Here is a 23,004-nt window from a genome sequence, read left to right as displayed (position 1 = left end):
AACAGGGAATAAATATAGTGGAGTTAAAAAACTAGAGCAGTGTTGAGTAACTTTATTATCCGGTGTTCTCAATCCAAAATTTTCAGAAAGACAATTCAAAGCCAAACATAATTGTGGTGATAGCACAGTTCTTTGTCTTTAATGTTTAGATTATATTATCATATATGTCAAAGATTCTGGTTACGGTGCACTTGTAGTCGAGAAACATCAAAATAAAGGGACAAAAAAGTCAAAATTTAATAAGAAATAGTTTAATTTTTAACCACCAGTAAAATGAAGGTTGTAACATTTTAGGTATTTTTAAAAGTCACTTCTAATGCTCCTTGTATTATAAAATTCCCAATGGAAAAAGCGAAATGCTGCAAGTGCAATACAGAATGTCTTGTTCTTACATCTTTCTCTTTGCCATCACCTTCTTCTCCTTTCTTCATCCATTTAAGAATATTAATTATGTTAGGTGGCCTTGTGTTAAGGACCTGGGAGCATAAAGAGGCTTTTGACCATCCATGTCTTTGATAAGAGTGCCATATAGTTAGAGAAACAAGATGTATACATATTTACATTTCTGTACATTGTACGCTTCTATCCAAAAATACATTGATTCCTAACTATTTTGATTGTAAGAAGCCACTCCCAAAAAAAGTTACATAAGCTTTCTTCATGGTGCAACACTGCTTAAAGGATAGTGTGTTAGTTAGATTCAGTTGTCAACTTGGCCAGGTGAGCATACCTAGTCTTGTTGCTGTGGACATAAGCCAACGGTACGTGAACCTCATCTGTTGCCAATTACATCTGCAGTCAGCTAGGAGGCGTGTCTGCTGCAATGAGTGACGTTTGACTTAATTGGCTGGTGCTTAAATGAGAGATCGCAAGGTAGCACAGCCTAGCAGCTCGGCATTCCTCATCTCAGCACTAGCAGCTCAGCCCAGGCCTTTGGAGATGCAGAAAGAAGTCACTCCGGGGAAAGGTGTTGGAACCCAGGGGCCTGGAGAGAACACCAGCAGAGACCATCCTGTGCCTTCCACGTAAGAAAGAACCTCAGTGGAAAGTTAGCTGCCTTTCCTCTGAAGAACCAACAAAATAAATCCCCTTTTATTAAAAGCCAATCCGTCTCTGGTGTGTTGCATTCCGGCAGCTAGCAAACTAGAACAGATAGTATGAAAATTAACCTTGGCAACCCTAAAAGCAAAATGTGACAGTTGTGTCCCCATGCTACTCAACTGACATTGGAAAAGAAAGATATACAGTGAGGGTATAATCCATGGAACTAGGGGAACAGAAGAGCAAAGAGTGTGTCCAGTAAGCAGGTTCTCCAAGATATATGGTACCCCAACAATATCATTACCTGTGGCTATGGTGATTAAAGCCAGAGGGTAAATGCCAGGTCAAGGTCAAGGGAGAGCAGAGGTCAAGCCTGAGACACATGTCCAAAACCAGTTGTCAAAGTTGACACTGAAATGAATATCAAAGCTGAGGTGTACAGTCAAGCAGGGTCAGAGACATGGGGCAGATGAACATACAACTAACAGTCTACGCTAGGACAAGCAGCTATGCATGGTAGGGCAAGAGGCAAATGATGGCAAGGATTTTGAAGACTTGGGGAGAGTAAGGAAAATCAAGGAATTTTTAATTCTCATGGTGGGGTTTTTATTTATTCCCAGTGCATAAATGGAAATAAGACTGAGTCAGACCCACCTAAGGTAAACCAATATCAGATAAACAGAAATTAGAATTGATCTCTGTCATGACAGATAAACATACTATCATTTTTACATTAAGATGTTGCAATTGGAAAAAAAAAATCTGCATTTGGGTCCAGGTCTCAGTAGTCCACTGAAGGTGATAATATGTCTTATAATTATTGTTTTTAATCGTCCACAAAAGACACAAAGAGTGAGACCACCTCCATCTATCCAACCAATTATATATCCAAGATTCCAAGCTACCAGGCAGAATTTCCATGAAGAGGGCAATTTGCATTCTTTCAGGTCCAGAAAATGTATAAAATAATCAGATCATCCAAAGACCATTGTACAAACTGGCTGGCTGCTTTCATGGAGTGGTCCAACACTGTCCATACGGTCTTGGTCATGGCAGCCACCATATCCAAAGCTCTTGTGCAATAAACATTTTCATGAAAGAAGGTGAATGGGAAAGACTATTTTATAATGTAGTGAGATGCCCTTCCTTGGTGGAATTCAAGTGGAGGCTGGAGGGCCGAGTCAGAGGCATTGTAGAAGACATTTCCTGCCTTGAATAGGAAGATTCTTTCCAATTCTAATGCACTTGTAAACCATAGTTAACAAATGGAACATAGAGAAGTGTTGGGTCATAAGACAAGGAGGATCTAAACACAAATGTGGTGAAGGCATCCATCCAAGGAGCCAAAGCTGACAGTCTTTTTGGAGCCAAAGAACAAAGAAAGTTTTTTGTAGCTTCTATCTTTCTGCCACAAATTCTCAATCCTATAATACTCATGTTTATTGTGGGTATGGATTTGACTACATCAAGGATGGAGGAGACCATGGTTCCTGGAGGAAAGACAACTGGAAAAGGAGTATCTGCAGTCATAGATGTGGTGTAAGAATATAGATGACTCCATTTTGCTCTGAAACTAAAAGAGGGTTTAGTCGTTATGGTGCATGTTTCCTTATAGCTCAAAAATAAAGCATACAATGGTTTGGTAAATCTAAGACACAGGCATTGACATGTTGAGCTTGCTTCATAAAGACTCTCTTAGTACTTGACAGATTTTAACTCAAATTCACAAACTCCACAAGATTAAAAGCAGGAACTCATGGCTTGTATCATTCTTGAGAGAGGTGTGTCATTGTAAAAAAAAAAAAAAATTCGGCTTTAGCAGCTATCATTTATTGGATTGGAATTGGGTCTATACGTTACCAAGAAAATGGTGATGACCCACCACATTTCTAAGTTGATTTTCTAGCAATGAGGTTAGTGTTACTTTGATCTAATAATGTACTTTTGTCTATTATCACCTGAATTGGGGTTGGAGTCTGTGGCTATGAAGCAAAGACAAAACTCCTGGCCCACAATAAGCTCAAACCCATGATCCAAGTCACATCAATATTATACTGTGATTAACTTGACCAACAAGTGAAGCCAAAGAAGGAAATGACTTTACAGGACTAGATGATATGCTGCTCTGTAATGGTAAGGATCATGTCTGGTTTTTTTCATTGCCATATCCCAGCATCCAGTATAGTGCCTAGCACATAATAGGTATTTAATTCATATTTACTAAACGAATTTATTCCCCCCACCAAGATGTCAAGAGCCTATATATCTTCTATTTCTCTCTTCCCTTTTCCTTACTTCCCAGGCCCTTTCCAAAGGCATCCAACATTTCATGTGTTGAAAATGAATTTAGAAGTAAAGGGGCTTTCATATGATTGGGGCATAAAGATGGTTGTCAAAATGAGAAAATGTACTGAAATCTAGAAACAAAGGACAAAATTCCCTTAGAAATCAATGTTAATTAATAATAAAGCTATGGCTTGGAAAAATACAAAATCACTATAGCATCTCTGCTCCAACTTCTAGGAAGACAGTTCACCTGCACGGGAGTTGTATTACTTTGTTGACAGCAGCCATCACTTATGAAAACAGACTACCCTCCTTGTGGGATCCCCAAATGTAGAAGAGTGACCCAGGCCCTTCTTTGATTCCAAAGCAAGGGCCAACCCAGTTCTAAGTGGAGCTCAGAGTGGCAGGTGCAGAAAATAAAACTCACTGGAACCGTAGGAAAGAAACAGTCTACTGCCCTTCACCCACCCCCACCCTTCCATGTGCCTCTAACCTTGGGGTCGTCTTCTCCTGGCCAGGACACCAACTACAGCCAGGATGATGGCAAGGACAACGGACCCAGCAACGGCTTTCATCACCAGAGGAATAGTGTCTGACTCTGAAATAGAGCAAATGAGGAAAAATCCACAAGTCCCCCTCCCATTCTATATTAATTTTCTTGCACTCTATCCCTGTGTTCATCTGGAAACCCAACAGTATTTTTCTCACTGTGGCTTCTCTCACATTTCCTGTGTAGGGCAATTATCTATACCTTTTTTTTAAAACTTTTTTAAATTGTATAATGTAACATATATACAAAGCAAAGAAAGAAAAAAGCAATAGTTTTCAAAGCACTCTTTAGCAAGTAGTTCTGGGACAGATCCCAGAGTTTGTCATGGACTACCATACCATCCTTTCAGATTTTTCCTTCTAGATGCACCAGATTTCAGAGTTTGGTATGGGTTGCAATTTATTTATCTATACTTTTCACAAATTTTTTTTAACTAAACAGTTTATCATTTTATCTATATTTTAAAATAGATTTGCCTTTCTTAATCTCAATCTCTCAACACACAGTGGCGTTTTCTAGAAGCTACACATTTGATAAATGATCACTGAAGGCTAATGGAATACGCTCTTGTGTTTTCCTATATTTAAAATGTTCTTATTTTTAATTTGTAAAATAGTAAATACTATTAGATGTAACCCATAAGCAAAGGGTCTTTGGGGTCCTCAATAATTTTTTAAGAGTATAAAGGATTCCTGAGACCATATGTGTGAGACCAGTGACTGGAAGGGCCCATTCTAAAGCGCACTGAGTGAAAGGCAGCCATCCAGTGCCTCCTTCCTGACCCACAGCAGTGCTTCCTGCTCGCCCATGTTCCTCAGTCTCACTCCCTAAACAACTGCAACCTCCACACTCACCCTCAGGGACCTGGAGAACCAGGTGGAGGCCGCAGTGCTCCACGTGACAGGAGTAAATGTCACTGCTCCCAGAGTCTATCTCAACAGATATCCACGTCTGATAGCTTCCATCCCCACTGGGAAGAATTTCTCCATGATCAGTTTCTTGGGCAATTTCTTCCCCATTTTTCATCCAGATCATGGAAATCTCTGGAGGGTAAAAACCATGAGCTCTGCAGAAGAGAGTTGTAATCCCTGGAGAAGTTTCTTTATGATTTACTCTGACCAGCGGGGGATCTAGAAAGAAGGTAAAGTTAAATAGGAGAAGTATTTCAGGGACAGTACGCAATATTAGAACTTGGCCATTGAGGTTTCCAATTGATTTTACTTATTGCAGGAAATACCTAAATTCAGGGATGACCCAGAACCTATGTTCATCAACAATAAACTTATGTACTGTGACTCTACTAAGGCTGTGTGCTAGGGAATGACGAATGCGGGGTGCAGCCGTGCTCTCCTCAAAGGGGAAGATGAAAAGCCTACAGCTCTGAGTAGTTGGAAAGTATGTTGGGATTGCATACTGTTAAACTTTGAAATACCTGCGTGAGTCACAGAAAAGGAAAAGTGAACTACAAATTGTGTGAGTGTTCCTGATTATTAATTCAGCAACAAGATGGACATTAGAACTCAGAATTCCAAGTTCCCAGTTCTGAGCTTACTGCAAATAAATAACACAGCCATCTCAGCACAGCTTTGCCTCCAAATTGCCTTGTCTGCTTGGGCCAACACTTTGATGGTTATCATTAGACACAAATATATGGAATAGATCATGTCATAGTTGTGTCCTTGGATGGAGCAGCAGGGATTCATAACATAGAGGGGCTTTAGCCAGTGACAACAAAGAACTTCTCCATTTATGATCTTGCTTCCTCTTGACCTCCCTATTAACATTTCCTGCTGAAATTGCATCACATCCAGACATCAGACACACAGAGCCCTGCTGCACTCTCTGGAGAGACTGTTTCCCGTTCATCTCTAGGACTCACCTCTCACCCCTGTCTTCTACCTGGCCACCCCTGATACCAGGAAGAGCCTTCTACCTCAACATCATCTCCCTTGTTTTTTTTTTTCCTGAGGCATGAAATTTAGTAGTAGAAACATTATTTCACTCCGACTTTTTTTTTTTTTTTTTGCATGGGCAGGCACTGGGAATCGAACCCGGGTCTCCAGCATGGCAGGCAAGAATTCTGCCTGCTGAGCTGCTGTGGCCCGCCCTCGACATTTAAAATAAAATATAAAAACCACTGGAAGAGGCTCTGCTTTTTTGACAGTGCCTGTTAAAAATTGATCTCCGAGTGAGTTTTGACAGAAGAGTTGAGACCAGAATAAGATGCTGATGGTAGACAGAGAGGAGGCTTAGAGGTGGGAGCAGAGATTCTGAAGTCAAACTTCCTACATGTTACAGTTGTACAGGTTCCTCCATTTCTCTGAGAGCTCCTCACATCCAAAGAGAGTCAGCAAAATTAGTTTTAGTCCTCAAGTCCCAATTCATAGCAACTTTGTCTCAGTTTCCCTATTTTCTCCCTGGTGTTAGATTCAGCAGGCCAGGCAACTTAGGGTTCTCTTCATTTGCAGTCAAAGTCTAAGCAACTCATCAAGATCAGAAAGTTGAGACTCAAGACCCCTCCCATATCCTGGCCTCTGCCTAAAAAGGCTTAGTGATTAAGGGTCCTATACAACCACGAGATGGCCATAGATCTCAACCAGACCTCAAACTGTTAGAAAGTCTTCAGTCTGGCAACAATAACATTTAATGTGTGTATAGAACTCTACAGTTTACAAATTGCTCTCATAGAAATTATTCCGCCTTAATTTCTGTGAGGTATGCATTATCACACCTATTTATTTTATACAACATCATTGTTTGTTGGCCCAGGTTCCATTAGCCTCACTTTTTCTGATAACAGCAATCCAGGCACATACCATATTTTGGAAAATTAGTCCATTCTCACTCCAACATGTGCTTCTGTTTACAGTTACCCATCTTAATCCTCCCACCCAAACTGTGTACACTGGTTGTTCTCTCTTTGCCAGCTCCCAGGTCTGGCATCTGCCCTTCCATGTCCTGCTCTGCAGCCCAGGAGGCCATATTCATTGGACTACATCTGCAGGGCTCTCTTGCTTCCTGACTTCTGGTTGGGTTTGGCTGTTGGGAAGAGTATCCTCCACAAGAGATCAGAAGGCTGGTGGAGAGAGAGGTTGGGGTATTCACCACCAGTTCCCCACTGCACCTCACCATAGAACTGCCAGCAGCCATGTTCCTCCTCAGTCACAGCTCTTGCTAGAAGGCTCTTCTTCCAGGGTACCAGCTCTTGCTGGGTTCTGGTAACCACAGGCCCTCCCCTTGCCCCTTCAGGTGTGGAGGGTATAATGGCTTCTCACTATTGCAAGTTTCTAGGTACTTCACCATCCCTTACTGTTTCCTCAATATTGATCATACCTTGGTAAGTAATCCATTTATTAAATTCTCTTTCATTTTTGAGTGTGCCATTTACCTCCTGCCAGTTCTCTGACTGTTATCCAGGCCAATCTTAGAAACTCACCCTGATGGTCACAGTGATTGGCACATAACTCAACCCAGACCAATCAGAGTCCCTTTTTTTGGAGGAATAGAGGTGGGAGTAACTAGAGCTAGGAGAAAGAAGCCCATTCTTCTGGGTTGGAGAAGCTTTAAGGATGTGAGGTAAATCATCAGCCACATCACCTACCTAATGGAGAAAGCAATTCAGATCTTACTTTGCATCCTCAGATTCCCACAACTGACCTACCACAACTGTTCCTCCATTTGCAATATCTTCCCTCTTGGTGGGTTAAGCTATTTGGAGCAGGTTTCTGTTGCCTACAACCATTAAATTTAGAGGGTTAGTTAGTGAATGGGAGAGCCAGAGCTCAAACTCTAGTCATCTGTCCCCAAAGCCTTAGACAGGCAGTCCATATTAATAACTGCGGCCCTGACACCTTCCCCCCAGGCCCACCACAGCTCTGGTAAGTCTCATTATTATAGATCACTCCTCTGGGAAAAGGCACGCTGTGTCTAGGAGTTTCCTTTTACTTGACAAAGGTGCAATTCATTTTGAAGATTATACCTGAAGAGTTCTGTATTAACTAAAAGTCAGTCAATTGAATCATATGATAAATGCATAAGAGGAGCTCTTCACTGAAAGGAATCTTATCATAAATCCTTTAGTAAAACAAAGACTCTCTTTCTCCTTTGTAAATACAGATTTTCACTCATCCTGTGAGCTCTTAGTTACTAAACAACTTGTAGGAATTGCCCTACCTCCCAAAGCATTTCCCAATTTATTATCAGCAGAAGATGGAAGGATTTGCCTCACTGGATCAGCCAAAAAGAGGTGTTCCTGGAAGTACTCCACTGTATCAAGGCAAGGAGAATTCTGAATCTTATCAAGATGCTGATTAAAAGCAACTAGGAAAGGTTTTCACTGGGAGTTATGGATCATCATAATCTCACTAAAGTGATAAACTCCAGATAGGCTGAAGATTACCTAGATTAGAGGAAGTTATGTATAACTGGAGATGGGGGGAAAAGGTGTTCTCTCTTCTCTCTTACCTGTTCTTTGTAGGATATCTTTCCCATACTCCAGGAACCTCTTCAACCAGGCAACACATTCTGTTTCCAGCCAATTCTTCTGATATTGTAACTCATTCAGGTTGGCCTCCCATGCCCGCTTGGTGGTGTAAGCCACATGGTCTACAGCTGTCCAGGAGAGGGTGTCTTTATTGAAGATAATGAAATCCTGTCCATCATACGCATATAAGAGAAATCCCGTGGTGCTGTTGTTCTCCTGCAGCTCGCAACCAATCATTCTCTGGTAGGTGTGAAACCCTGAAACACACAGGCAAGCCAGGAAAGGGGCTTATGCAGGGACTGAGGAGGTGGGTGTCCATGTGGCATGACAGGGGCATGGCTGGAAGTTATCATCTGCCCCAGATAAGTCATCCCACAGGTCTTTCTGGGCATCACTTCAGGGGGTTCCTGTTGCATAAGTCCATCCATCAACAGATATTTGTAAGGTACTTAGCACATGCCGAAAGAACATGGTAACTCTAGCCTTTGGGAGTTACCCTATAATGGGAATGATTAATTGATAAACTTTGTGGTTGTTATGAGCACACTGCGGGAGAGAGAGAGAGAGGCAGGAGTCAGATACATCCCTGGGGAAAGTTAACATAGTAAGTCATTATGCACGAGCAGGCAAATCTCTAAGCCTGGCTGTCAAGAAATGAGACACAGAATGGCCAAATTTAGGATAGGAAAGAAGATATAGATCAGAAGCCTGAGTGAGGAGGGGATAGGTTCTGTGGGGGAGCAAAGAACAAAGGGCTCCTGGGAAAGAGACAGACAATTTGGAAGATGCATAGGACAGATGGCAGGCACTGAACTCAATCAACCCAGATTTTCTAGGCGTTGCCAAAAGCCACAGAGAGTGCAACTCAGCGACTGCTCACATTTGCTGTCAGCCCGGGGGCCTCTCTGCTGGGGTGGGGGGAGCTGGTGAAGAAAAGCATTCACCTCTGCTGCATTTCCTACCTGAGTGATTGTAGCGATTCTGCAGGTACTGCAGCTCCATCTTGAACGTCTGCTGCCAGCCCCTCAGCAGCTGCGTGTACCTCTCCCAGTGATCGGATGCCAGGTTCTCTGTCATCCACGGGGCCCGGGGCTCCTTCTTCCGGGTGACACTGTCATACGTGGTGATAGGGTGGGAGTCCACATACCCAACCGAAATAAATTCAGGGATCCCATGGCTGGGATCCGAAATGCCCAGGCGAAAATATATCAGAGAATGAGTCCCTGGGAGGGAGGCAGAGAAGGAAGAAGGAAAGTATTTAGGGTCACAGACGGTCAAATCCATAGGCTGCATCCTGTATCAGTGCTCCGTGTTGGGCTGCATCCAGTACCCACAGTTCCCAGCTGCCATTTTGCTCTTACTGCATTACAGAACCCCAGGAATTGGGGACTGGAAAGGATTTTAGAACCAGAGCCCCATCAATGACTTGACCACTTTTTGTTCAGGCATGGAAACCTTAATTAGGTTGAAATTTTATAGGTAATTTCAACATCTAAGTGAAGACCAGGATGCGGTTCTTGTCGCAGGGGAGGGGAGGAGACCACTCACAGGGCTCCTCCTGCGGGGAGCTGTCCCCGAGAGTGTGCCCGGAAACTCTGAGGGTTTGAAACCCCTCAGAGCCCCAACCCTCATTTTACCAATGAAGGCTCTGGGTGGGTCAACGAGGGTCCTCATCCCCATGTGTGCATGATCTCTTCCTCACACAGCCCGTCGGAAGGAGAAGCAGCATAAGGATTCAGGCCTCTTAAGAAAAACATTTTTAAAGGCACAGTGCTTTTGTGATTCTACCAAACCACCTCCGTCAACCATCTTCTTATTCTTTTCCCACTCTTTCACACAGCCAATATCATAGCCTGTGAGGACTGTGATGAACACTAAATGTTAAAGATAAGCTAAAAATGAAACAAAATTGTGTGGCCCTCTCTGCCACCCCCAGCCTGAACTTCTTCTCCCAGTTCCTCTGAGCGATCACTGACTCGTGGAGACAGACAAAGCAGTTTCAAAGAAGTATGGTGGGTGTCACGGTGGGGTGGGTGCCAGGCTTGGGCCCAGGGGGAAGACTGCCCTGAGACAGCGATACTGTAGGGGAGTTGTCAGTCTGGGGCTAGGAGACAGAAGAGAGGAAGCCCCGCATGCGGAGGCAGGAGGGCTGAGAAAGCATTGTACATTGTGGGAACCAGGTGGCCCAGGACACTGGAGCACAGCATCACAGAAGGTGACTGAGGAGATGATGCCCGAGAAGGAAGCAGAGCACAGGCTGGCAAGGCCTTCCGTGCATAGCTGGCATACAGAAGAGGCATAGCAACAGATGGCTTTCTGCCTCTCCTTTGCCCGCTTGCTGAAAATGCCCATCTCAAGCCTTTATTCTTTTCTTTTTTTTTTTTTTAAGAAGTTGTGGGTTTACAGAAAAATCATGCATAAAATACAGGGTTCCTATCTACCACCCTATTATTAACCCCTTGCATTAGTGTGATACCTTTGTACAATTGATGGAAGCACATTTTTACAATTATACCATTACTTATCGTCCATGGTTTATCTCAGGGTTCACTGGGCTGTACAGTCTCATGGATTTTTTCTTTTTAATTTTTATTCAATGTAAAGTTTCCCCTTTTAACCACATTCAAATATAGAATCCCATGCTGTTAATTACATTCACAGTATTGTGTTATCACCACCACCATCCATCACTAAAGCTTTTCTATAATCCCAGCAGAAACTCTGTACCAATTAAACTTTAACTCCTCGTTCCCTCCTCCCACTCTGGTCCTTGGTAATCTTTATTCTAGATTCTGACTCTATGAGTTAGCTTATTTTAATTGTGTCCTATCAGTGAGATCATACACTATCTGACCTTTTGTGTCCCACTTATTTCATTCAACATGATTGATATCTTCAAGTTTCATCCATATTGTCACATGAATCAGAATGTCATTACTTTTCACAACTGAATAATATTCCATTGTTATGTATATACCATCTTTTGTTTATCCATTTGTTGGTTGATGGACACTTGGGTCACTTTCACCTTTGGGCAATTGTGAATAATGCCACTACAAACATCAGTCTGAAAATATCTGATTGAATTCCTGCTTTCAAGTTTTGGGGGTACATACCTATAAGGAGGATTGCTGAGTCGTATGATAATTGTATACTTAACTTACTGAGGAACTGCCAAACTGTCTTCCACAGTGGCTGCACCATTTTACATTCCCACCAACAATGAATGAGTGTTCCTATTTCTCCACATCCTCTCCAGCACTTGTAATTTCCTGTTTGTTTTAATAGTAGACATTCTAGTGGATGAGAAATAGTATTTCATTGTGGTTTTGATTTGCATTTCCCTAGTGGCTAATGATATGAGCATCTCTTCATGTGCTGTTTGACCTTTTATATATCTTTGTTGAAGCAATGTCTATTCAGGTCTTTTGCCCATTTTTTAAATTGGGGCATTTGTCTTTTTGTTGTTGAGTTAAACGATTTCTTTTAATATTCTGGATATTTAGCCCTTATTGATTTTGATGTTTCCAATATTTTCTCCCATTGGATAGTCGTTTTACTTTAATGATAAAGACTTTTAATGCACAAAAGCATTTAAATTTTGATGAGGCCTCATTTTGAGGTCTATTTTTGTTATTGTATTTGCTTGTACTTTGGATGTAAAGTTTAAAAAAGTGACCCACCTTGAATGGGTGGAGACTCATCTTCATGGAAACCACCTAATGCAAAGGTCCCACCTACAATTAGGTATGTCATATATCTCTATGGAAACAACTTAATAAGAAAGATCCCATGCAGCAATATTGAATGAGGATTAAAGAAAATGGCTTTTCTGGGGTACACAACAGTTTCAAACTGTCACAGCAATGTTTTATATTTTTCTATGTACCAGTCCTTTGCATCCTTGGTTAGATTTATACCTGTATTTATTCTTAGTTGCTACGGTAAACGAATTTTTTTTCTTGCATTCTTCTTCTGATTGCCTATTACTAGTATACAGAAATACTACTGATTTTGGGGTGCTGATCTTGTACCCTGTCACTTTGATGAATTTATTAGTTTTAGTGGCTTTGTTGTGGATTTTTCAGGATTTTCTCTAAATAGGGTCATGTCATCTGCAAATAGGGAAAGTTTTATTTCCTCCTCTCCAATCTGGATGACTTTTATTTCTTTCTCTTGCCTAATGGCTCTGGCAAGAACTTCCAGTACAATGTTGAATAACAATGGTGACAGTGAGTATATTAGTTTGTTAAGCTGCTGGAATGCAATATACTAGAAATGGAGCAGCTTTTAAAAAGGGAACTTAATAAGTTTAAGTTTATAGCTCTAAGGCTAAGATATGTCCAAATTAAGGCCTCAACAAGAGATTACCTTCCCTCAAGAAAGGCTGATGCCATCCAGAACACCTCTGTCAGCTAGGCACGTGGCAAGCATGTGCTTGTGCCTTGCTCCTGGGCCCCACTGCTTTCAGCCTCTGTTTCCTGTGGTTTCTTCTCTAAGTGTCTGGAGGCCTTCACTTAGCTCCTTGGAACACAGATCTGGGTTCTGGCTTACTTAGCAAAGGCACATGGCAACGCCTGCTGGGCTCTGCATTTCCAAACGTCTAGGTCTCGTGTTGGCTTTGTGGGCTCTGTTTTCCATTGGTCGTCAGCTGTGTCAGCTCTGCTCTGAACTTTCTCCAAAGTGTTTCCACTTTGAAAGGACTCCAATAAACTAATCAAGACCCACCTTGAATGGGTGGAGTCACATCTCCATCTAATCAAAAGGTCACACCTACAATTGGGCGTGCCACATCTCGGTGGAGATAATCTAATCAAAAGTTTGGGAGATTTTTACTTACTGATTCAAAATCTTTACTTGTTAGTGGGCTGTTTAGATCTTCTATTTCTTCTTGAGTCATTGTTGGTAGTTTGTATGTTTCTAAGAATTTTTCCATTTCATCTGGGTTCTCTAATTTGTTTGGCATATAGTTGTTCATAGTATCCCCTTATAGTCCTTTTTATTTCAGCAGGGTGAGTATTCATGTTCCCTTTTTCATTTCTGATTTTATTTGTGTTCTATCTTCTTTTTTCTTTGTCAGTCTAGTTAATGATTTGTCAACTTTACTGATCTTTTCAAACAACTGACTTTTGGTTTTGTTGTTTCTCTGTTGTTTTTTAATTCTCTAATTTCATCTATTTCTGCTCTAATCTTTATAATTTCCTTCCTTCTGCTCACTTTGGGTTTAATTTGTTCTTCTTTTTCTAGAGCCTCCAGTTTTGAAATTAAGTTTCTAATTTGAGCTCTTTCTTCCTTTTTAATGTAAGCAATAAGGTATTCATTTCTCTCTCAGCACTGCCTTTCTTGCATCCCATGTTCCTGTATGTTGTATTTTCATTTTCATTCTCCTCAAGATACTTCCTAATTTCCCTTGTGATTTCCTCTTTGATTCATGGTTAAGAGTATGTTGTTTAATTTCCCTGTACTTGCGAATTTTCTATTTCTATTTCTAAAAATAGAAAATAAAAATTTTCTATTTTTATTGATTTCTAGCTTCATTCAAATGTGATCAGAGAATATACATTATATGATTTCACAATTTTTTAATTTTTTGAGACTTGTTTTGTGATATAGCATATGGTCTATCTTGGAGAATGATCCATGTTCACTCCAGAAGAATGTATATTTTGCCGTTGTTGGGTAAAGTGTTCTATATATTTCTGCTAGGTCTTGTTGGTTTATAGTATTGTTCAAGTCTCCCATTTCCTTATAAATCTTTTCTCTAGATGTTCTATACCTTCTTGAAAGTTGTGTATTAAGGCCTCCTACAGTTAATGTAGAACTGTCTATTTTTCCCTTCAAATCTTTCAGTATATGCTTCATATATTTTGGGGCTCTGCTGAGACTTTGTTCTTTTTTTTAAACAGTTTTTAACTTTATTGACACTAGTTGTGATATGATGTTAATTTTATTACTGATTTGGTTTAAGGTATAAGGCTGTTGCATATATTAAGCCATTCCTAGCTGATAGTGTAGAGAGAGAGAAAAAAAGACTTTTATTACCTTCTACCATTCTGCCTCATCCAAATCCTTCCCAGTCATCAAAATCCATTTCCAAAGACACACCTAGGACCAGCACTGACATTTAGATGGCTAAGTCAGGAGGACAAATGGGGCCCACATAGTAGAGATCTAAATATTTAAAAGGAATAAATCAAGCTAACTAACTGTTAAATACACAATGTTCTATCCTCCTACCTTGACAACTATCTCATCATATGCTTCCAAAAGTCAAGTTCAGATTTAGAAATCTCAGCCTTCCCTAAGTTCTGCACCTGCATATGGTGGCACAGAGAATGCTAGTCCCATCCTCCAGCCCCTGGTCTGGTGGTCTGAGACCCGCCCTTCCTCTTCCCACCCCTAGCTCCATCCAGCACCACAAGGGCCTTCTGCCTACATGGGAGACACTTTTGCTTTCATTCAAGCTCCATCCACACACCCCATGAACACTGCCTTTTGTCCACCCCTTGAACATAGTGGAAGTCCCATCCAGTAGCACAATCCACCCTTCCTTCAGAGGATGAACCAAAGGATGTGTCCTGAGCGCACCCAAGTAGCCTTGGGTCATCAGGGTGGGGAACTCCAGGTTCCTGGATAGTGGCGGTGCACAAATACAGGTGAACACATCTCCCTGGCTTCATAGACTCCTTATTCAGTGGAGAGGGATATGTATAGAGAAGGGCCAGGATGGGGCCCTCTAAAGTGGGGGGCTGGGTCTGGAGTTTTCTCTTGCCTATGTCTAAGTGTGGTACTGGAAACCACTTCCCCAAATTCCTTCCAGACTGTCCAACCCAAGGCCGCCTCTCCTTTTGAATTCCCCTAGCACATGGATCTTCTAATGTAGCTCTTGTCACCATGGAGAATTTGGATGGGTGTCAGTTTCCTGTTTTCCATTCCGAATATCACTGAATGATGTTCAGCCCCTCTTCTACATTTGAAAATATATATTTGAGGAAAAAATTAAATGTTAATAAAGAATCAACTCATGAAATGGTTGAATTAGCTTTTGTGCAAGCAAGACTGTGTTTTCCTTTTTTCTAAAACTGTTACTGAAGGAATTCATAACATGCAAGCAGCCTTTTAGAATTGACTACCCAAAGGCCAAGGCTGATGGTGCCAGTTCTATGAAATCAGTGTAAGCACCCCTGCCTCCCTGCTTCATGTGCTGGGGTGGCGAGCGTTTGACAAAGTTCAGAGAGGGCACAGTGCTGAGCAAGGAAGCTGGACTTACCCAGATTGGGCAGAGAATAAGGCCCCTTAGACATCTCTATTTCTCTGAACTTTTTACCTCCATCTTTCACTGCCCTTGGGGTATGGGAAGCAATACACACTCTGAAGTGGGCCATAAAGTCTGTTTTCCTAACAGCTTTGGCTCTTATGAAAACAAGAGCCAGAGGTTGAAGTAGAAGCACAAGTTCTGTCCCACAAGCAAAAGTTGCCATATTCTACTTTTGATTCTATTTATCTTTGTTTATCTTTTAGTCACTTCTCCATTTTAGGGCACATAAAAAGTGGGGCTTAGTTTTTTTACTTTAGGTTTCTACAAGGCCTGGCACAGTGAGGGAGCTTCTCATGGAGTAGTAGCTTGGTAAATCCTCAATGAATTAAATTGTTGGTGAAACACTGTATGTCTCTGCTTTGAAGTACTGAAATTTGTGGGCTGGAATATGAATCTATTTAACCTGCAACTTACACCTAATAAAAATATTTTTATTAAAGGAATGGATGGTAGATGGGGATCAGAGCTGAAATCTAACTTATGTCCCAATCTGGAGCCTGCAAAACGTGTTAACGCTTGAATGTGCAGCAGTTCTTAAATGGTTCTATTTCTCCACATCTGGAAAGCTTCTGTGGCTACCCTGTAGATATGCAGCTCTTGAAAGATGGAGGCAAAAGGAAGAACAAGCTGCGAACATTAGTTTTCCCACTTTCTTAGTATCCATTTTCCTAAGAAATCTCAGAGTGCCTCCTCTTTGTCATCACAGTTCTAGGCCTCGTGCATATAACAAAACAGATAGGAGGAATATCTGCCTTTTTAGAGCTTATGCTCCAGAAGGAGGAGGGGAAAAGGCAGACAATAAAAAATAAATGAAACACAATTTTTTTGGGGGGTGGGGGGTGGGGTGCATGGTCCGGGAATTGAACTTGGGTCTCCCACATGGAAGGCGAGCATTCTACCACTGGACAACCCGCGCACCCATAGTGTTTTAAAAAGTGCAAAGGAAAACACTAGAGTTGAGAAAAGGAAGGGGCAACAATTTTAAACAGGAACATTTAGGGAAGGCTTCCTGAGAAAGTGACTTGTGAGCAAATACCTGTAGGGCATGAGGGAGCCGTACAACTATCTGGGGACAGCAGTCCAGGCAGAGGGAACAGGACAAAGGCCCCATGGAAAGAACATGTTCTAGGAGCAGCAAGAAGGCTTTGTGGCTGGCGCAGGAGTGAAGGGGAAAAGAACCAGGTAAGAATAACTCCCACAGTTTCTCTTAGGTGAAAATCTCCGAGAAAGCAGAGTCCAGCCAAAGGATGGGAGAGAAGAAAGAAGAAGAAAGATGCTGGGTTACTGTGCAAGTCGAATTGGTGAAGAATTTCCCTTAGACTGTGTGTGTGTGTGTGCGTGTGTGTATATGTGTGTGATAAGCGGTGGTTTGTGTTATGACCTTCGGGGTAGCTGCCAACAAGCAAAAAGAGTATTAACAACTTGAGAAATTACTGACTGATGGGAAAATATATTCTAGTTGAGTGTTAGACCTCACTTCCAAACATAATATTTACAATTCATTTAATTTACCTTCCTGGTGAAGATGTGATTTCATTAAAATACACATTATCCAGAGTTTATAAAAGGTGGCTAGAGACAAATATGGTCTGTTGACAATAATATCCAAGTATAGCATGATGTTCTTTTCTCCAACCTCAATCTCAGCCTAATTCCTGGTTTGGGAGCAGTTGTTCTCCTGCAACGAGCCCTGATTGCAAAGCCTGCTCTGCCCCTACGGGCCGGATGGCTGGACTCCATCTGCCCGTCATCTGAAATGCCATCCCTCGTGCAGCCACGCGTGGCTCTGCTCCAGGACATCACACACGGCCTTTTCCTCTTTATTTGTCACAGGCCCAGCTCCCCATCTGGTGCCTCTACAGGTACAAGTCGCATTTGCTCCTTAGGTCTCCAAACTATTACTTCAGTGGTGATGGTAAGTCTGTTGTCACATGTTAAGTCAGCAACTCAGTGCAGAAAAGACAAGAACAGTCCGGGGCACTCTGTCTCCCTCATAGTCCCTTAGGCTCTGTGATAATTTAGATCCTGCCAGGATGTGTTGCACGGAGATCAGAATTCCAATATAACTATTACAGTTAAATCATTTGAAAAGACTGAAACATGATCATTTCTGACCTACAAAACAGCAAATTCATATCATTCAATATAATCTTCCAATTCTCTCTTCTTGCTCCAATAATTATGAAATTAGGCTTCTCTTTCTCTTTCCATGAACAGATTAGCTGCATCAAATCACCTATTGATCTGAAAGCTACCATTTACAACTTGGTCTTCTGTCCAGGACAGCTGAGCTGCTTCTCAAAGGGCATTTGCTGCCCTGTCCCAGCAGTCCCTGACAGCCATTGCTAGAGTGCCCGAACAACACACCCAGACAGCTCTTAGACCAGACATAGTGTCATTTATGCTTTCTTCAAGCTGTAGGTGTCATCAGTTGGGCTATTTTTACTAATGGCTGTGAAAATCATTGGTTTAAAAAATCATTGATAGTGTTTCCAGTCATTTACCCATTGGAGCAATTTATATTTGAGTGTCTTCCTTGTGCAAGGAAACGCGAGGCAATGTCAGGGAGAGAAACACAAATCAGACACCCGCTTTTTCTTCTAGGAACTTGCAGTATTCTGGGGTATTGAAAGCATGTAACATAAATAAATATAATGCAATAATACATGGCAGCAAGCAGTAAGGGCCACAAAAGAGGCACAGATGGAGGGATCCAACACTCAGAGGAGAGAGAGCCTGCTCTCATAGGAAGGGATCTGGAAACCCTCCAAGAGGGTGGTGGAGCAGTGGACATTTTATCGTGACCATCAGAACTTCATTTATTTACTGATCACATATCACGGGCAGGGACCATGCCAAGCCCCTGATACACGTGGGCTTCATTTACTCCTTTACAACAACACTTTGAAGTAGGTTTTATAATCCTCATTTCGCAGGCAGAAAATGAGTGACAAAAATTAAATTAATTGCCCAAGATCATCCTTAGACTTCGTAAATGGAGGAACCAGGGATTGCACACTCACACGGATCTTTCAGATGGGAGGCCCACCAGCCTTAAGACCACCCAACCCACCCTCAGGTGGGCGCACATCCTTCTGGTTCCAGACTCTATTCCAGGCTCCTCAGCCCAGGACCATCACTGCTCTCTCACGCCCCCTTGTGTCAATGATGGCACACTGCCCCCAACTGCCCAGTCCTGGGGTCCAGGCTCCAGAACTTCCTACAGGACCTGATAGGACAACCAGGTCCATGAAGTCCAGAGTATTTGTTGGCCTTCCCAAGTACCCAATGCCTTAAAACAGTCAAGATGATTTATGATTCCTGGGAACTACTGTTTGGAATTTCAGGCATCGTGGGAATGGGGGGTAGGGGAAGTGGATAGTGATATTTTTAGTTAAGAGGAACTTTGGGCACTTTTAAAATTGCACAGTCAAGTGCATGTTTTACACGTAGCAAAAATGAACTCATAGTTCGCTCTCCTAATGAGCAGTCTAACTGCAGGAACTTACTGAGGGCCTAAAAGAGCTGAATGTGGCAGTTTGACGTCTCAGCTACTCTTTTGAGGCTGCCTCTTTGAAGGTTACCTATGTCTCCTTTCGTACAAGTCTTATTATCTTCTGAATTTTTGGTAGGCACAGCTCTAGTTGCTAGGGATGCAGCAATGAACAAATCAAACTCCCAGCCCTCTGAGCTAATTTCAGAAAGGGAGATTGATGATAAATAATATATAATACAAGGTCAGGCGATGATAAATGTTATGAAGAAAAGAAAAGGGGATAGAGGCTAAAGAGGGCTGCTCTTTTAGAAAGCAAGACCAGAAAAGGCCTCTCTGAGGAGGTACTATTTGAACAGGGATGTGAGTGGAGTGAGGAAATAACCATAGGAGGAGAAACTTCTGGAAAGAACAGTAAGTCCAAGCCCTTGAGAAAAGTGCATGCTCAGTGTGTTTGAGGAATAGCAAGGGGACCACTGTAGGATCATGATCAGCTTTGGAGGATGGATGAGTTCCAATGACTTTTTTTTCCTCATGACTCTCTGTATAAATGGTGATCATATATGTCTATTTACCAGAAGAGTCCCAATTTTACTAATGTTTATGAAGGATAGATTGACATTGTAATACAATGTGATTTGATATGTACCCCTTGAAAAGTTTTACATAATAAACATAAATTTGGATGACACAAAGAATGCCCTTTGTTTTCTGTCTCAGTCTGGGTTTCATAAAACAAAGGGTTGTGTTTGAGGGTTCAGGTGTTGGATCTTTAACCTCCCTCCAGGTCTTGGCAATCCTCTGAGGCATGAGGATTGAAGTCAATGGATTTTAAGTGAGAATAGACAGACATTCCAACAAGTCAGAAGAAAATCTACAAATTAGCTGAAATTCTCAGATTCAGATAAATTCCCTACTGTCAACCAGAAGAAGGGTCTTGGGGAGTGAAACACTGTCTCGGAGAAATTTCTACAGCATGCACCTTGGCAGTGGCCCCACACAAACAGACTAATAAAGTCGATAGCAAATGTCCATATTTTCTCATGTTACTTCTTTAAACTCAGGGTCATTTCTAAGCAGATAATCTGTAAGGCCATCTTTTAACACTAGCCCAGTTTGCAGCTTAGGGGGCTTAGTCATCATTGGTCCTTTTCTGTGAAGGACTCCGCCATTCCTGAAACAGATTGGTAGAGCAGATGGATACACCCGTAAAATTATGAGTAATATTAAGAGATTGACCTCGGTTATTTCAAGATTAAAACACACAAACTACATATGGTCATGCAAGTACATCCACTCGCATCACCAGTTCACAGTTTCACACAGGCTGAAATGAAGAACAGGATGAGTTGTAAAAGCATGAAAAACCTTTATACAGATATATATATATCTTACTGCAACCACAGTAAGCCACAATTGTGAGTTTTCGGTCATTATTGCTGCCCAAGTTCTCCATAGCTCACAGTCAGATAACTTCAATTTCATGGGACGTTACCCTCAAACATAAATTCACTAGTGAGCATTTACTAATGCCTATTGTGTACCAGGTAGTGCTTGGGAAATAAAAGAGAGAAAAACGAGATAGTTCTTCTCTGTCTTCAAGGAGATCAAGCCTCAAAGGAAAGATTTTCGTAAACAGAAAATCCTAGCACTGAGAAGAGGATCTATGAGAGCACAAAGGAAGTAGCAGTCAGCTGCTGGCTATGGAGTTGATGAAAGCGCCACCCTGGAAGTGATACTGGAGTTAACCTGCGATTTCCTGGAATTATGACCCTCAAACATTCCAGGATCTCCTCCCTGCATTCATCCTCCCTGCAGTGCTCCATCTGTCGATGGTACAGAAGCATCTATTCAGAACCAGCACTAGGCATAGATATCAAGTCAACTGAATGTTTTCATAACCCTATCTCCCTTCCCTGTCAACATCCCTCAAAGGTTGGGAATAGGCAGGATCCTGACAGGAAACAACCATCACCCTAGTTCTTACATGATGAGAACTTCATGAAGGGACTCGTTATAGAGGTATGGGCAAGGTTAAGGGAACACAGAAGGGATAATGAGAAACTCAGAGACTAGCATCTATGGGAAGCCATTACCACTCACCTCTAGGGTTGAAGAGATAAGAGTAGCAAACAGGGTTACCCAAGTTCAGTGGGATATAAAACCGTGAAGAAGAGGCCATTCAGAGGAAGCTATATTGTGGAAGGACACAGCCACTGCCAGAGATAGCACAGAAAGAGGGGAAGAAACAAGAAAGTCATACCCCTAACCTCTCTTTCTTCCTTGCTCTCTAATATCCTATCGGTGCCTTCCATTGGCTGAACCCAAGCAGAAATCAGCTCACAAGAGAGACTGAGTGATAAAGTCTGTACTAATTTCCACCCAAGACACCAAGTAGAACAGAGAAGGATGGAGAATGAGTCTGAGGAGTCAAAAAGAGAATAACTAGCACAAAGTGACCTTCCTTACCCTTCATAACTTTTTTATTTCTCATTTACCATTATCAAAGTTTCAAGTGTCCACACCCAGAGGTGCTGCGATATTTTGGAAAAGCCCTAGACTGAGGGCCGGAAGACCAGGTTTCCACTTTGGACTCCGTTCATTATGTGAGCTTAGTCGATCTCTCTAGGCTTAAGTTTCCTCATCTTTAAATAGAAATATAGCCTTAGCCTACCACAAAAGATTAGCGAGACCGTCACGTGAGAGAATATGTTTAGGGAATATTGTTGTCATATTATTGGACAGTTCTTTGAGGATCACAAATAGGCAATAAATAAGCTTTTAAATTTCCAAAAATATCACATTTTACCCCCCTCCTTCCTCATTCCATCACCTGTCTGACACGCTACCCAATTCTGGTTGGAATGGTGGGACTTTCTGGATTAAATTTTCTTTAGAGGCAGGTACTTGTCTTGTTCATAGTCATAGCCGCAAAAGGGCCTGGCATATGATAGACCATCAATCAATATTTGTGGAATCAATACAAAGATGACTGAAGGAGCTTTTCCCTGTCATGCTCATGAGACTCAACACCAATGCAGACTCCCAGGTAGGACAGTAGCTATTTAGGGTAGAGACGCTTGGTGTTTACAGCCTAGGGCTTTCTCAAGTAATGGGGGCAACAGAAGGCACCTGCTTCCCCAGTGAGCAAAACATTGAAACACTCCTCCCTCTACTTCTTACACCCAGTAAACAAGCCTGAAACCAGGGTTTCATCTTTCTTGAGTCTTATGCTATAGTTAGGGCGGTGGTGAGGAGGAAAATCTTAAATAAACCTGAACAATGAAGCTGCTCTATTGTTCAAGGTCCCCGAAACTCTGACCATGTCCCTGTGAGACAAACTAAGCTAGTAAAGAGGAGAAACAAAAGTAAAAGAATGGATACGAACAAAAAAGAAGGGGGTGGTGCTCAGATGGAAAGTGGGGAGGTTACCAGGAGGGTCTTTCCAGAATGGCCTCCACCCCCTCAGGAGGTGAATGACATCAAACATGAACAGGAAAATGGTTTTATTAGTCCCTCACTCCTACGAGTTCTAGACTTATAAAATACTCATTTCTGCCCATGAGTGAGTAGAAAGCAACCTCAGCTTTGGAGATAAGGGTAGAGAACTTGGAATACTCACGGGCATTGCTGTGCTCCACTGTTAACGCAATGATGAGAGGTAGCAGGGACACCATCGGTCTCCCTAAAGTACTTCTCTTGCGGATTCTTTTAACTGAAACACTTCAGCAGGCAGGTCCCTGCTGATCCTTTCCACGCTTCCGTGATTTAGCAATTGAGTGATACACAGGGCCTTCTTCCAATAGCAACAGAGAAAATGCTTAGTGTCATCT

General features: G+C 42.0%; 1 protein-coding gene across 2 annotated transcripts; it reads right to left on the bottom strand.

Annotated features, from left to right (window-relative positions):
* On the bottom strand, positions 1–22,967 carry LOC143680716 (major histocompatibility complex class I-related protein 1). 2 transcript variants are annotated; one of them, XM_077157169.1, is made up of 6 exons: positions 22,794–22,965; positions 9,323–9,583; positions 8,342–8,617; positions 4,732–5,007; positions 3,821–3,925; positions 1–2,614 (listed from the first exon to the last, which is right to left on the bottom strand). In XM_077157169.1, the coding sequence occupies exons 1-6, from the start codon at positions 22,846–22,848 to the stop codon at positions 2,568–2,570; spliced, it is 1,020 nt and encodes a 339-aa protein (XP_077013284.1). In that variant the 5' UTR covers positions 22,849–22,965; the 3' UTR covers positions 1–2,567. The 2 variants fall into 2 exon arrangements, with proteins under 2 accessions (XP_077013284.1, XP_077013285.1); XM_077157170.1 differs by having other exon boundaries at positions 2–1,143; positions 22,794–22,967.
* Positions 22,968–23,004: the final 37 nt, after the last annotated feature.

This window comes from Tamandua tetradactyla, chromosome 4 (assembly GCF_023851605.1).
Source record: "Tamandua tetradactyla isolate mTamTet1 chromosome 4, mTamTet1.pri, whole genome shotgun sequence".
NCBI lineage: Eukaryota > Metazoa > Chordata > Mammalia > Pilosa > Myrmecophagidae > Tamandua > Tamandua tetradactyla.
This window is presented reverse-complemented; position numbering and strand designations above follow the sequence as displayed.